Here is a 12,339-nt window from a genome sequence, read left to right on the forward strand (position 1 = left end):
GTTCAACACCACTCTGGAAGTACAAAATGCCAAATAGATGTGTTTCTTTGAGGAATTGCACTGTAAGTTGTGCTTACAGATCCATGAAGCCAAATTTGCCACACTTATCCAAAATTCCATTTCTAAATTTTTGTAAAGCCATAATTCTTTAATTTAAAGCCAATTTCTATTCTTTCGTTTAAATACCCGTACTTTAACTTAATAAGAGAGACAGAGAATCAAATTATCCGGAAGTACCGGCCCTTGACCAATCACAAACAGGAATATCAAAGTGACTTTAAAACACACTTTGACAGGTAAAGATCAGAAATTCCAGAAGAAAAGATCCTTCCTATAAAGCTTTCAGTGCTAATAACAGTAAATAATTAAAAATCAAAAGCATAACATTGTACAAAACTTTTGTAGTTAATTTAGACATTGTTGGAACAGCATCTGTAACGTATTTTCGCACAATTTGACTTGTACTGCATAAGTTAGTTACAGTCAAATGCCAAAAAAATGCTCTTTAAGTACTAAAATGTAATTATTCCATTTGCAACGGCTATTTTAAATGTTTTATTATTCGATTTTGCCGTATTACAAAATGACTTGGCTGAATCAAAGGTCGACGAAAGGACAGATTGATGCTACACCGAATTAGAAGTTAAAATGATTTTCTATGTCAAATCATATACGTAACTTTGCTATTAATGATATTTTACGTATACTGTTCTATAATGTATTGGGTTAGTAAATCTGACGATTTAAAAAGCGTTTTCGTTCTGGTCAGCGAATAATGCAACCCTAAATTAGCCTCGGCTTAACATCTTTTAAAGCGAAGGCCGAAAGTGAAATAACTGGTAAGGTTCTGCTCGCAAAATGCATTTCAGTCAGGCAAGTGTCTGGTGTGCTGCACCAGTAAAAATACGTTTTTCCATTGTTAACAACAAATACGGTGAACGAGCGACTGATCAAGGACGAATAGGTTAACAGCAAAACTATTGATTTGGTCAAGAGTGCATAGAGGGAAAATCAAACGAAACTACGTTGACGTCACAAACTTCAAGTTAATGACAAGAAAACAATTTCCATGACAAACTATTTTTTTTTAAACTTAATTCTACTTTTATGGTGTTTTTATTTAGGGTGTAATATCTCCCTGAAGAATTTACGGAAAAATGTAAATTATCAATAATTACAGAAATTACGATATTAACGTCGAAAAGTTTAAGAAACTTTTAATTCGTGTGGTTGAAAATACGTGTGCCTCTAGAAGCCATTTTGTACTGCCAGAAGCTTCTACAAGTCATTATTAGTTGTCAGAAGCCTTTACAATTAATTTTTTATGTGCCAGATGCCTCTACAAGCCATTTTGCATTGCAAGAAGCTTTTACAAATCATTTTTAATGCCCCAGATGCCTCTACAAGCCATTTTGTATGACCAGAAGCTTCTACAAGTCATTTTTAGTTGCCAGAAGCCTTTACAAAACATTTTTATTGTCCCAGGTGCCTCTACAAGCCATTTTGTATGACCAAAAGCTTCTACAAGTCATTTTTAGTTGCCATTAGCCTTTACAAAACATTTTTAATGTCCCAGGTGCCTCTAGATGCTATTTTGTATAGCCAGAAGCTTTTACAAGTCATTTTTAGTTGCCAGAAACCTTTACAAATCATCTTTAACGTGCCAGATGCCTCTAGAAGCCATTTTCTATTGCCAGAACCTTTTACAAATTATTTTTAATGTCCCAGGTGCCTCTAGAAGCCATTTTGTATGACCAGAAGCTTCTACAAGTCATTTTTAGTTGTCATTAGCCTTTACAAAACATTTTTAATGTCCCAGGTGCCTCTAGATGCTATTTTGTATAGCCAGAAGCTTTTACAAGTCATTTTTAGTTGCCAGAAACCTTTACAAATCATCTTTAACGTGCCAGATGCCTCTAGAAGCCATTTTCTATTGCCAGAAGCTTTTACAAATTATTTTTAATGTCCCAGGTGCCTCTAGAAGCCATTTTGTATGGCCAGGAGCTTCTACAAGTCATTTTAAGTTGCCAGAAACCTTTACAAATCATATTTAATGTGCCAGCTGCCTCTAGAAGTCATTTTCTATTGCCAGAAGCTTTTACAAGTCATTTTTAGTTGCCAGAAGCCTTTACAAAACATTCTTAATGTCCCAGGTGCCTCTAGAAGCCATTTTGTATGACCAGAAGCTTCTACAAGTCATTTTTAGTTGCCAGAAGCGTTTACAAAACATTTTTAATGTCCCAGGTGCCTCTAGAAGCCATTTTGTATGGCCAGAAGCTTCTACAAGCCATTTTTTGTTGCCAGAAGCCTTTACAAAACATTTTTAATGTCCCAGGTGCCTCTAGATGCTATTTTGTATAGCCAGAAGCTTTTACAAGTCATTTTTAGTTGCCAGAAACCTTTACAAATCATCTTTAACGTGCCAGATGCCTCTAGAAGCCATTTTCTATTGCCAGAAGCATTTACAAGTCATTTTTAGTTGCCAGAAACCTTTACAAATCATCTTTAACGTGCCAGATGCCTCTAGAAGCCATTTTCTATTGCCAGAAGCTTTCACAAATTATTTTTAATGTCCCAGGTGCCTCTAGAAGCCATTTTGTATGGCCAGGAGCTTCTACAAGTCATTTTAAGTTGCCAGAAACCTTTACAAATCATATTTAATGTGCCAGCTGCCTCTAGAAGTCATTTTCTATTGCCAGAAGCTTTTACAAGTCATTTTTACTTTCCAGAAGCCTTTACAAAACATTCTTAATGTCCCAGGTGCCTCTAGAAGCCATTTGGTATTTTGCCAGAAGCTTCTACAAGCCATTTTTAGTTGCCAGAAGCGTTTACAAAACATTTTTGATGTCCCAGGTGCCTCTAGAAGCCATTTTGTATAGCCAGAAGCGTTTACAAGTCATTTTTAGTTGCCAGAAGCCTTTACAAACATTTTTAATGTCCCAGGTGCCTCTAGAAGCCATTTTGTATAGCTAGAAGCTTCTACAACCCATTTTTAGTTGCCAGAAGCTTCTACAAGTAATTTTTAGTTGCCAGTAGTCTTTACAAATCATTTTTAATGTGCCAGATGCCTCTACAAGTCATTTTGTATGACCAAAAGCTTCTACAAGTCATTTTTAGTTGCCATTAGCCTTTACAAAACATTTTTAATGTGCCAGATGCCTCTACAAGCCATTTTGTATGACCAGAAGCTTCTACAAGCCATTTTGTATCACCAGAAGCTTCTACAAGTCATTTTTAGTTGCCAGAAGCTTCTACAAGTCATTTTTAGTTGCCAGAAGCCTTCACAAATCATTTTTAATGTGCCAGATGTCTCTACAAGCCATTTTGTATGACCAGAAGCTTCTACAAGTTACTTACAGTATAATTCCTTAAGTAAAAAATAACTTCTTATACCCCCCCCCCCATTCTTTTAATTTTTTTGAAAAATGAGAAATTTTTAAGTGCTTTTTTTGTACTTATTTCACGTAATTTGAGGTCTTTTGGTATAAATATGCCCTTTTCTGTGCATTGGAACCCTCCTGGAGCAAAATAAAAAATTGTCAAATTTACACTTTTTGCAAAAATCGCATTTTTTCCTTTTTTGAATGATTGTAACTTTTTTATTTGAACTCTCATAGATTTTACTTAAACGGCATTAGAGGGATAAAAAATACTACAAAATGAGCCAAAACTGGCCTCTCTAGCTCTTCATGTTACCGAGATATTGAATTTCAAAAGTAGTAAGAAATATCGAAAAAACGCGGAAATGGCAAAAAGTGGACCACTTTTACGAACTAAAGTACATAGAAAGTAGCTATGACGTTTAGAGCCATGAAAAATTTATAAGCCAGTATATTATTCAACGAGCATGTAAATGTTAGTTATTACTCACCAAAAAGGAATTAAATTCATCAAGAGAGCAATAATTCTACGAATTTTTTACTAAAATTTTGGTTTTTCCATTTTTCAAAAAACTAAAATTTCAAATTAAGTTACTGATTTTTTACTTCATGGTCTCACTAAAATTGTAATTAACAATGGTAGTTTTACTCACACATTACTCACACTTACAGGTAATGGGTGTTATTATCTGTTCAAAACTAGTAGATCACAAGCATATCATTAAACAGCCGTGCAAAATAGTATATTACGTAACTAGTGCTGTAAGAAGCATTTTACGCACGATATGAAAAAAGTTACAAACAAAACCGCGTAGCGGCGAGTGTGTAATTCCATGAGTGCGTAAAATGCCTTAGAGCACGTGTGACTTACTATACTTTACCTACGACCAAATGGAAAGTCCTATTTTCGCAATTCATATAATTCAGAGTAACTTTTCATTAAAAAAGTATATTTTCAACGTATCGACATCATATTTGTACTAATCATAGGTTTTATACCACTAAAGACTAAAATAATAACGCAAAAATTCACAAATAATGTTACTTAAATAATTATTAGTGTTGTTCTTAAAATAATTATTTATGGTGACATTACAGTTATTAATAAGAAAGGGAAAACTTTCAGTAATATTACTTGATGTGTTTGCTATTGCAGATAATATTCTAGACGAAGTGGTAGTTATTTAAAACTGTATGAACAATACATTACGCGATGATCTTCATCTAATATACTCTGATAAAGGAAGAAATGTAAACAAAATCTTTCACAGCAGTAGAGCGATAGTTTGTGGCCGATCTTAAAACTGTGCGCTTTTTTTACAACTGTGCGATAAAGAGGGTCATTATGTAACGGAAAACTATGCGTAAATAGCTATTTACACTGAGGTGGTAGGTAAACATAATTACTGTATAATTATTTGTTGGTAAATAAAAGCTTTCATGTGATGACAAAATAAGTATTGACCACACAATGGCTGGATATAGGATGATTTAGGCCAAAAATCATACTTTTTATTATTTTATTTAAATTCCTATCTAAACTTAGAAATTCCTGAAAGCTATTAGTGTCATGGTGTTTGTGTAATTTGTCAAGTAATTTGCTTGATTTCGTTTGAAGCTTTCTACGCCCAAGATCTACATAGAAGAACCTGTTTCTAGACAGACTGAAAGTTATTATAACTAATATAAGTAATAATTAATATTTCATCTGATTTGAACTATAGCAAGTATTAGTTACAGTAAGTTTTTACTATCAATCTGTTACTTTAACAATCTGTATCAATAAAGTTTCCTTATTATAACGGGACAACATAATTGTTTTGCTGAATGAAATTGCTGATAAAACTGTAGTGCACTGAATGTGGAGTAATATAGAGAAAATATCATGTTTTGTCTATAAAGTGCTAAGGTATCAAAAACAATTCCGAATTTACTATCCTGCTGAAAGTTTGGTGGATTTAAATATATCTCAGGTTGAAAATAGCCACCTGAATACATCAGATTTGTCGCAAAACGAGATGAATAGTTTGAACACGCAAAACACAAAAATTTTTATTTTCAAGTTTTGTACTTAGCTAAAATTTAATTTCTTTATTTTTGTTTATTTAATTTTAGAATGTCCACGAAAACTTACCAAGTACTATAGAGGAATGCACCCCAATATGTAGTTTATGCTGTATTTAGTCAATAAAATAACAAAAATTGGTTAATTAATACTATAGGTAAGTAAGTGTATGATTTACCTTTTTGAGTGAGTTTTATACACAATAAAGGAAGAAGCATAGAGAAGTCACGTTTTTTCAGAACCCTATTTAGTTTTAGAAAAAAAACAGTATTTTGGTTAGTTGAAGAAGGATTCAAATAAATTCAAATTTCAAGTTAAAATCTAAAGTGAAATTAACCACAATTGAAACATTTTTAAGTCAAAACTTACAATAAAGTAAAAGTTGACCATAGTTTGGCCAAATCTAAATTTCATACTCACTACAATATAATAGTTAAAATCATGGCTTCAGGTAAAAAATTGATAAATCACACGTTATAAAAATAGGAAATTGACCATAGTGGCATTTAAATTACATTTAATTAAATTTTTGAATAAAAATCATAATTCTAACCTAATAAAGGTCAATTACCACTTTTGTCATAATTGACATCTATGTATGAAGTTTCTAAAAAGGCGAGTTTCAGTAACTTTTCAAAAAGTCCCTTTGTTAATTTTCAGTCAATTTATTGTTTATATAATCAGGTTTTGTCTGTCTAAGATTTTAAAGTTTCAACCACATTTTAACGGTCACGTGATTAATTTTGACAGATGTCAACTGGCCCTTACAGTGTTGCAAGCTCAATAATTGAATTAGGTACGTAGTGACGTGTGTATTTTGCAATTTAAGTTATTACAACTGTCTATATTTTTTTTAGCAATTTTCCAAAGTGTTAACTACGTTTTGAAGGTCACGTGACTGTTTTTGACAATGTCAACTGGTCTTTACAGTGTTGCAAGCTCAAAAATTGAATTATCCAAGTCACGTGACGTGTATTTTGCAATTTAAGTTGTTACAACTGTCTAAACTATATTTATCAATTTTTCAAAGTTTAAACTGCGCTTTGATGGTCACGTGACTGATTTTGACAATGTCAACTGTCTTTTACAGTGTTGCAAGCTCAATAATTGAATTATGCAAGCCACGTGACGTGTATTTTGCAGTTTAAATTATTACAACTGTCTAAATTTTTGTTAGCAATTTTCCAAAGTTTAAACTGTGTTTTGAAGGTCACGTGACTGTTTTTGACAATGTCAACTGGCGTTTCCAGTGTTGCAAGCTCAGAAATTGAATTATCCAAGTCACGTGACGTGTATTTTGTAATTTAAGCTTTTACAGCTGTCTAATTTTTTTTTATCAATTTTGCAAAGTTTAAACTGCGTTTTGATGGTCACGTGACTGTTTTTGACAATGTCAACTGGTCTTCACAGTGTTGCAAGCTCAGAAATTGAATTATCCAAGTCACGTGACGTGTATTTTGCAATTTAAAATATTACAACTGTCTAAATTTTTTGTAGCAATTTTCCAAAGTTTTAACTGCGTTTTGAAGGTCACGTGACGTGTTTTTGACAATGTCAATTGGCGTTTACAATGTTGCAAGAACAATAATTGAATTATCCAAGTCACGTGACGTGTATTTTGGAATTTAACTGTCTAAATTTTTTTTAACAATTTTCCAAAGTTAAATTGCGTTTTGAAGATCACGTGACTGTTTTTGACACTGTCAACTGGCCCTTACAGTGTTGCAAGCTCAATAATTGAATTATTCAAGTCACGTGACGAGTATTTTGCAATTTAAGTTTCTACAACTGTCTAAATTTAATTTATTAATTTTCCAAAGTTTCAACTGCGTTTTGATGGTCACGTGACTATTTTTGACAATGTCAACTGGTCTTTACAGTGTTGCAAGCTCAAAAATTTAATTATCTAAGTCAAATGATGTGTATTTTGCAGTTTTTTAGTTTTTACAACTGTCTACATTTTTTTTATCAATTTTCCAAAGTTTCAACTGCGTTTTGAAGCTCACGTGACGTGTTTTTGACAATGTCAATTGGCGTTTACAATGTTGCAAGAACAATAATTGAATTATCCAAGTCACGTGACGTGTATTTTGGAATTTAACTGTCTAAATTTTTTTTAACAATTTTCCAAAGTTAAATTGCGTTTTGAAGATCACGTGACTGTTTTTGACACTGTCAACTGGCCCTTACAGTGTTGCAAGCTCAATAATTGAATTATTCAAGTCACGTGACGAGTATTTTGCAATTTAAGTTACTACAACTGTCTAAATTTAATTTATTAATTTTCCAAAGTTTCAACTGCGTTTTGATGGTCACGTGACTATTTTTGACAATGTCAACTGGTCTTTACAGTGTTGCAAGCTCAAAAATTTAATTATCTAAGTCAAATGATGTGTATTTTGCAGTTTTTTAGTTTTTACAACTGTCTACATTTTTTTATCAATTTTCCAAAGTTTCAACTGCGTTTTGAAGCTCACGTGACTGTTTTTGACAATGTCAACTGGTCTGTGCAGTGTTGCAAGCTCAAAAATTTAATAATCCAAGCTCGAATCCAAGTTACGTGACGGGTATTTTGAAATTTAAGTTATTACAACTATCTAATTTTTTTTATCAATTTTGCAAAGTTTAAACTGCGTTTTGATGGTCACGTGACTGTTTTTGACAATGTCAGTTGGCGTTTACAGTGTTGCAAGCACAAAAATTGAATTATCCAAGTCACGTGACGTGTATTTTGCAATTTAAGTTTTTACAACTGTCTAAATTGAATTTATCAAATGATCAACATTTAAATTACATTTTAAAGTCACGTGACTGTTTTTGACAGGTGTCAGTTGGCTTGGACAGTGTTGCAACCTCTAAAATGGCATAATCAAAGTCACATGATGCATGTCTATTGCAATTTCAGCTTTAAGTTTTTACAATTGTCTAAATTTAATTTACCAATTTTTAAAGTTTAAACTACGTTTTGAAGTTCACGTGACTGTTTTTGACAATGTCAACTGGTTTTTACAGTGTTGCAAGCTCAAAATTGTATTATTAAAATCACGTAACGTCTATTTCAGAATATCAGCTTTTACCTCGGCTTTTACAATTGTCTACATTTAATTTACCAAATGATCAACATTTAAATTACATTTTAAAGGTCACGTGACTAATTTTGACAGATGTCAACTGGTTTTTACAGGGTTGCAATAATATGCAGAATTGCATTTTCAAAGTCACCTATCCCTCGGGACATTATGTTCTCTCTAACGGCCTTGGTACATAAATAGCTATTAAGAAGAGGGTACTTGCTTGCTCCCTATACAATTCCTCAATTTTACAAAAAAGTGTCAAATCTGGTACATAAGACCTACTTTCCTCACACCAGTGTGGCAAAATAACCAAAAAAGACTCACCTCTATAATCATAGGAAAAGACCTCATTAGGTCCAGTTCCCATCGGCATTGAAGTACTAGTAGCCGGTGCGGCAAGTACTGGTGACGATCTTCTGCTCAACGGCAACGGAGGATTCGAACACTGCGAAGAAGCGGAAGAATCACAATCAAGACTGCTGATACGATCGATGGGCGTTTGCAAAGGACTTGGCGTTTTCTGCGGTACGGACAACATTGAAACGTCCAAATTGCCATTCTTCAGCATTGCCTCGTCCTGTGCTTGAGCCCTCCTCAAAGCCGTTTGCATTGCCATCACTCTTTGCCGTTCCGACGTCAGTTGACACTTTTGACACTTGCAATTACGGTACACGCAGTATCTTTTATGGCCTTTGAGGGCGATTTTTTTGCGATGATTCCGACACCGAGCGCAATTCGGGGGTGTTCGCGGTATTGAGGAGGATGAGGTGCTCGACGCTTTGCTGCTGGTACTCTCCATTTTGGAGTCGTACTCTTGGGTATCCGAGGACATGTGGAACTGGTTCAACCAAAAAACAAAAGAAAACCTGTCAAATATGTCACTTAACGCACTGTCGCGGGTGGCTTTGAGACACGAAACACGCGAATAACCGGTACTCGCGAATTTTCTCAACTGACAGTCCGTCAGTGCGAACTCGGGACGAAGTATTAAGAGAATTGCATTGAAAATGCAGCAGTAGCGGACCCGACGGGGACGAATTTACGACTTTGAGCGTGGTGGGGACCTGCATGTGCGGACTGCAGTTTGAAGCCGCGTTTTATGTGGTAATAACATCGGGAACTGAGTTTTGATGGCAGGTATGCCAGGACCGGGCTTGCTTTTGGTTTCGACTTAATTACTCCCCCAACTATGAAATATGTGCGAATTTTTTAATCAATGCGCCTGAAATTATCAAGAAAATTTACCAATTTTACCATTAAATTTATGAACCCAATTAAAATTTGCTTTAAAAATATCATTTTACTGAAATAATTTTAAAAGTCATTATACACTTTTCATGCACCCCCTGTATAGTAGCGGCACTGGCGGACTATAAAACTTCCATCAATGAGTTTACCAGTTCTTTACGAACATTTTTTGTCTCTTTCAAATTTTTCGTAACTTTCACCGTTTTTGAGTTATTTTGGCAAAACTGGTTTGATGCAACACATTTTCAAATCAATTGAAATTTGAGCATCCTGTAACTCGCTTATTTTTGGGAGTTCAGGAAGTTTAATTAACTCAAATTAACCCTCTTGAACTCCTCTTTCCAGTGGTGCAAAAAATTATATCTGAAAAATTGCGTACAGGATGACCAAAAACAGTCAATCATCATACTTTTCATGCACACCCTGTATAATGGAAGCAAAAACGATTCTGCAAACTTACGGTACTAAGTTAAGGAGTTGATTAAGAACATTTTTGGTATCTTTCAAATTTTTCGTAACTTTCACCGTTTCTGAATTATTTAGCAGAAATTGGTTTGTTGCAACAAATTTTCAAATTAGTTGCAATTGTGGTTTGAAATTTGAGCACCCTGTAACTCTCTTATTTTTGCGAGTTCAGAGAAGTTGAACCACTCAAATTAACTGTCTTGAGCTCCTCTTTCCAGTGGTGTGGAGCAAAAAATTATATCTGAAAAATTGCGTACAGGATGACCAAAAACAGTCAATCATCATACTTTTCATGCACACCCTGTATAATGGCAGCAAGAACGATTCTGCAAACTTACGGTGCTAAGTTAAGGAGTTGATTAAGAACATTTTTGGTATCTTTCAAATTTTTCGTAACTTTCACCGTTTCCGAATTATTTAGCAGAAATTGGTTTGTTGCAACAAATTTTCAAATTAGTTGCAATTGTGGTTTGAAATTTGAACACCCTGTAACTCTCTTATTTTTGCGAGTTCAGAGAAGTTGAACCACTCAAATTAACCCTCTTGAGCTTCTTTTTCCAGTGGTGTTGAGCAAACCATTATATCTGAAGAATTGCGTACAGGGTGACCAAAAATCCTGAATCACTACAATTTTCAAACACCCTCTGTATAGTAGCGGCACTGACGAACTGTGAAACTTCCATCAATGAGTTTACCAGTTCTTTACAAACATTTTTGTCTTTGTAACTTTCACCGTTTCTGAGTTATTTAGCAAAAACTGGTTTGATGCAACAAATTTTCAAATCAGTTGAAATTTGAACATCCTGTAACTCGCTTACTTTTGGGAGTTCCTGAAGATTAAACCACTCAAATTAACCGCCTTAAACTCCCCTTTTCAGTAGTGTAAGGCAGAAAAAATTATCTTACAAATTGCGTACAGGGTTGCCAAAAAATCTGAATCAGTACAATTTTCAGGCACTCTCTCTATAATAGCAGCTCTGACGGACTGTAAAACTTCCATGGATGAGCTGCAAACTTACGGTACTGAATTAAGGAGTTCATTAAGAATATATTTGGTCTCTTGTAATTTTTTTGTAACTTTCACCGTTTTCGATTTATTCAGCAAAAACTGGTTCGATGTAACAAATTTTCAAATCAGTTGAAATTGTGAAACCCTGATTTTTGCAACTTTAGAGCATAGTTTGACAGTTTTGACGTTAATTACAGCTGTCACGTGATTGTAGAACACTATTTAGCTAGACGGTCACGTGACAATTGACAAAATAACTGTCAGAAACTCAAAAAGACGTTTTATATCATATACTGCAAGAAAACGTTTCTAAACCCTGATTTTTGCAAGTTTAGAGCATAGTTTGACAATTTTAATGTTAGTGACAGTTGTCACGTGATTGTAGAATACTATTTAGCTAGACGGTCACGTGACAATTGTCAAAACAACTGTCAGAAACTCAAAAAGACGTTTTATATCATATACTGCAAGACAACGTTTCTAAACACTGATTTTTGCAACTTTAAAACATAGTTTGACAGTTTTAACATTAATGACAGTTGTCACGTGACTGTAGAAAACTATTTAGCTAGACCGTCACGTGAAAATTGTTAAAATAACTGTCAGAAACTCAAAAAGACGTTTTATATCATATACTGCAAGAAAACGTTTCTAAACCCTGATTTTTGCAACTTTAGAGCATAGTTTGACAGTTTTAATGTTAGTGACAGTTGTCACGTGATTGTAGAATACTATTTAGCTAGACGGTCACGTGACAATTGTCAAAACAACTGTCAGAAACTCAAAAAGACGTTTTATATCAGATACTGCAAGACAACGTTTCTAAACACTGATTTTTGCAACTGTAAAGCATAGTTTGACAGTTTTGACATTAATGACAGTTGTCACGTGACTGTAGAAAACTATTTAGCTAGACCGTCACGTGAAAATTGTCAAAATAACTGTCAGAAACTCAAAAAAGACGTTTTATATCATATACTGCAAGAAAACGTTTCTAAACCCTGATTTTTGCAACTTTAGAGCATAGTTTGACAGTTTTAATGTTAGTGACAGTTGTCACATGATTGTAGAACACTATTTAGCTAGACGGTCACGTGA

The 12,339-nt window shown here is 34.0% G+C and overlaps 1 protein-coding gene across 4 annotated transcripts in view; it reads right to left on the reverse strand.

The window, feature by feature from the left end:
- dsx (transcription factor doublesex) overlaps positions 1 to 9,594 on the reverse strand; it is a 164,785-nt gene extending 155,191 nt beyond the window's left edge. The window contains exon 1 of one of the 4 annotated variants that reach the window (XM_081980710.1): positions 8,844 to 9,588. In XM_081980710.1, the coding sequence (XP_081836836.1) occupies positions 8,844 to 9,351 (508 nt within the window). In that variant the 5' untranslated portion in view covers positions 9,352 to 9,588. Of the gene's footprint in view, positions 1 to 8,843 lie in introns of all 4 variants that reach the window. The other 3 variants (XM_081980709.1, XM_081980712.1, XM_081980711.1) reach the window with 3 other exon arrangements.
- Between the last annotated feature and the right edge of the window lie 2,745 nt (positions 9,595 to 12,339).

This window comes from Ips typographus, linkage group LG5, assembly GCF_016097725.1.
Source record: "Ips typographus isolate SLU linkage group LG5, UJ_Ityp_2.0, whole genome shotgun sequence".
Taxonomy (NCBI): Eukaryota; Metazoa; Arthropoda; class Insecta; order Coleoptera; family Curculionidae; genus Ips; species Ips typographus.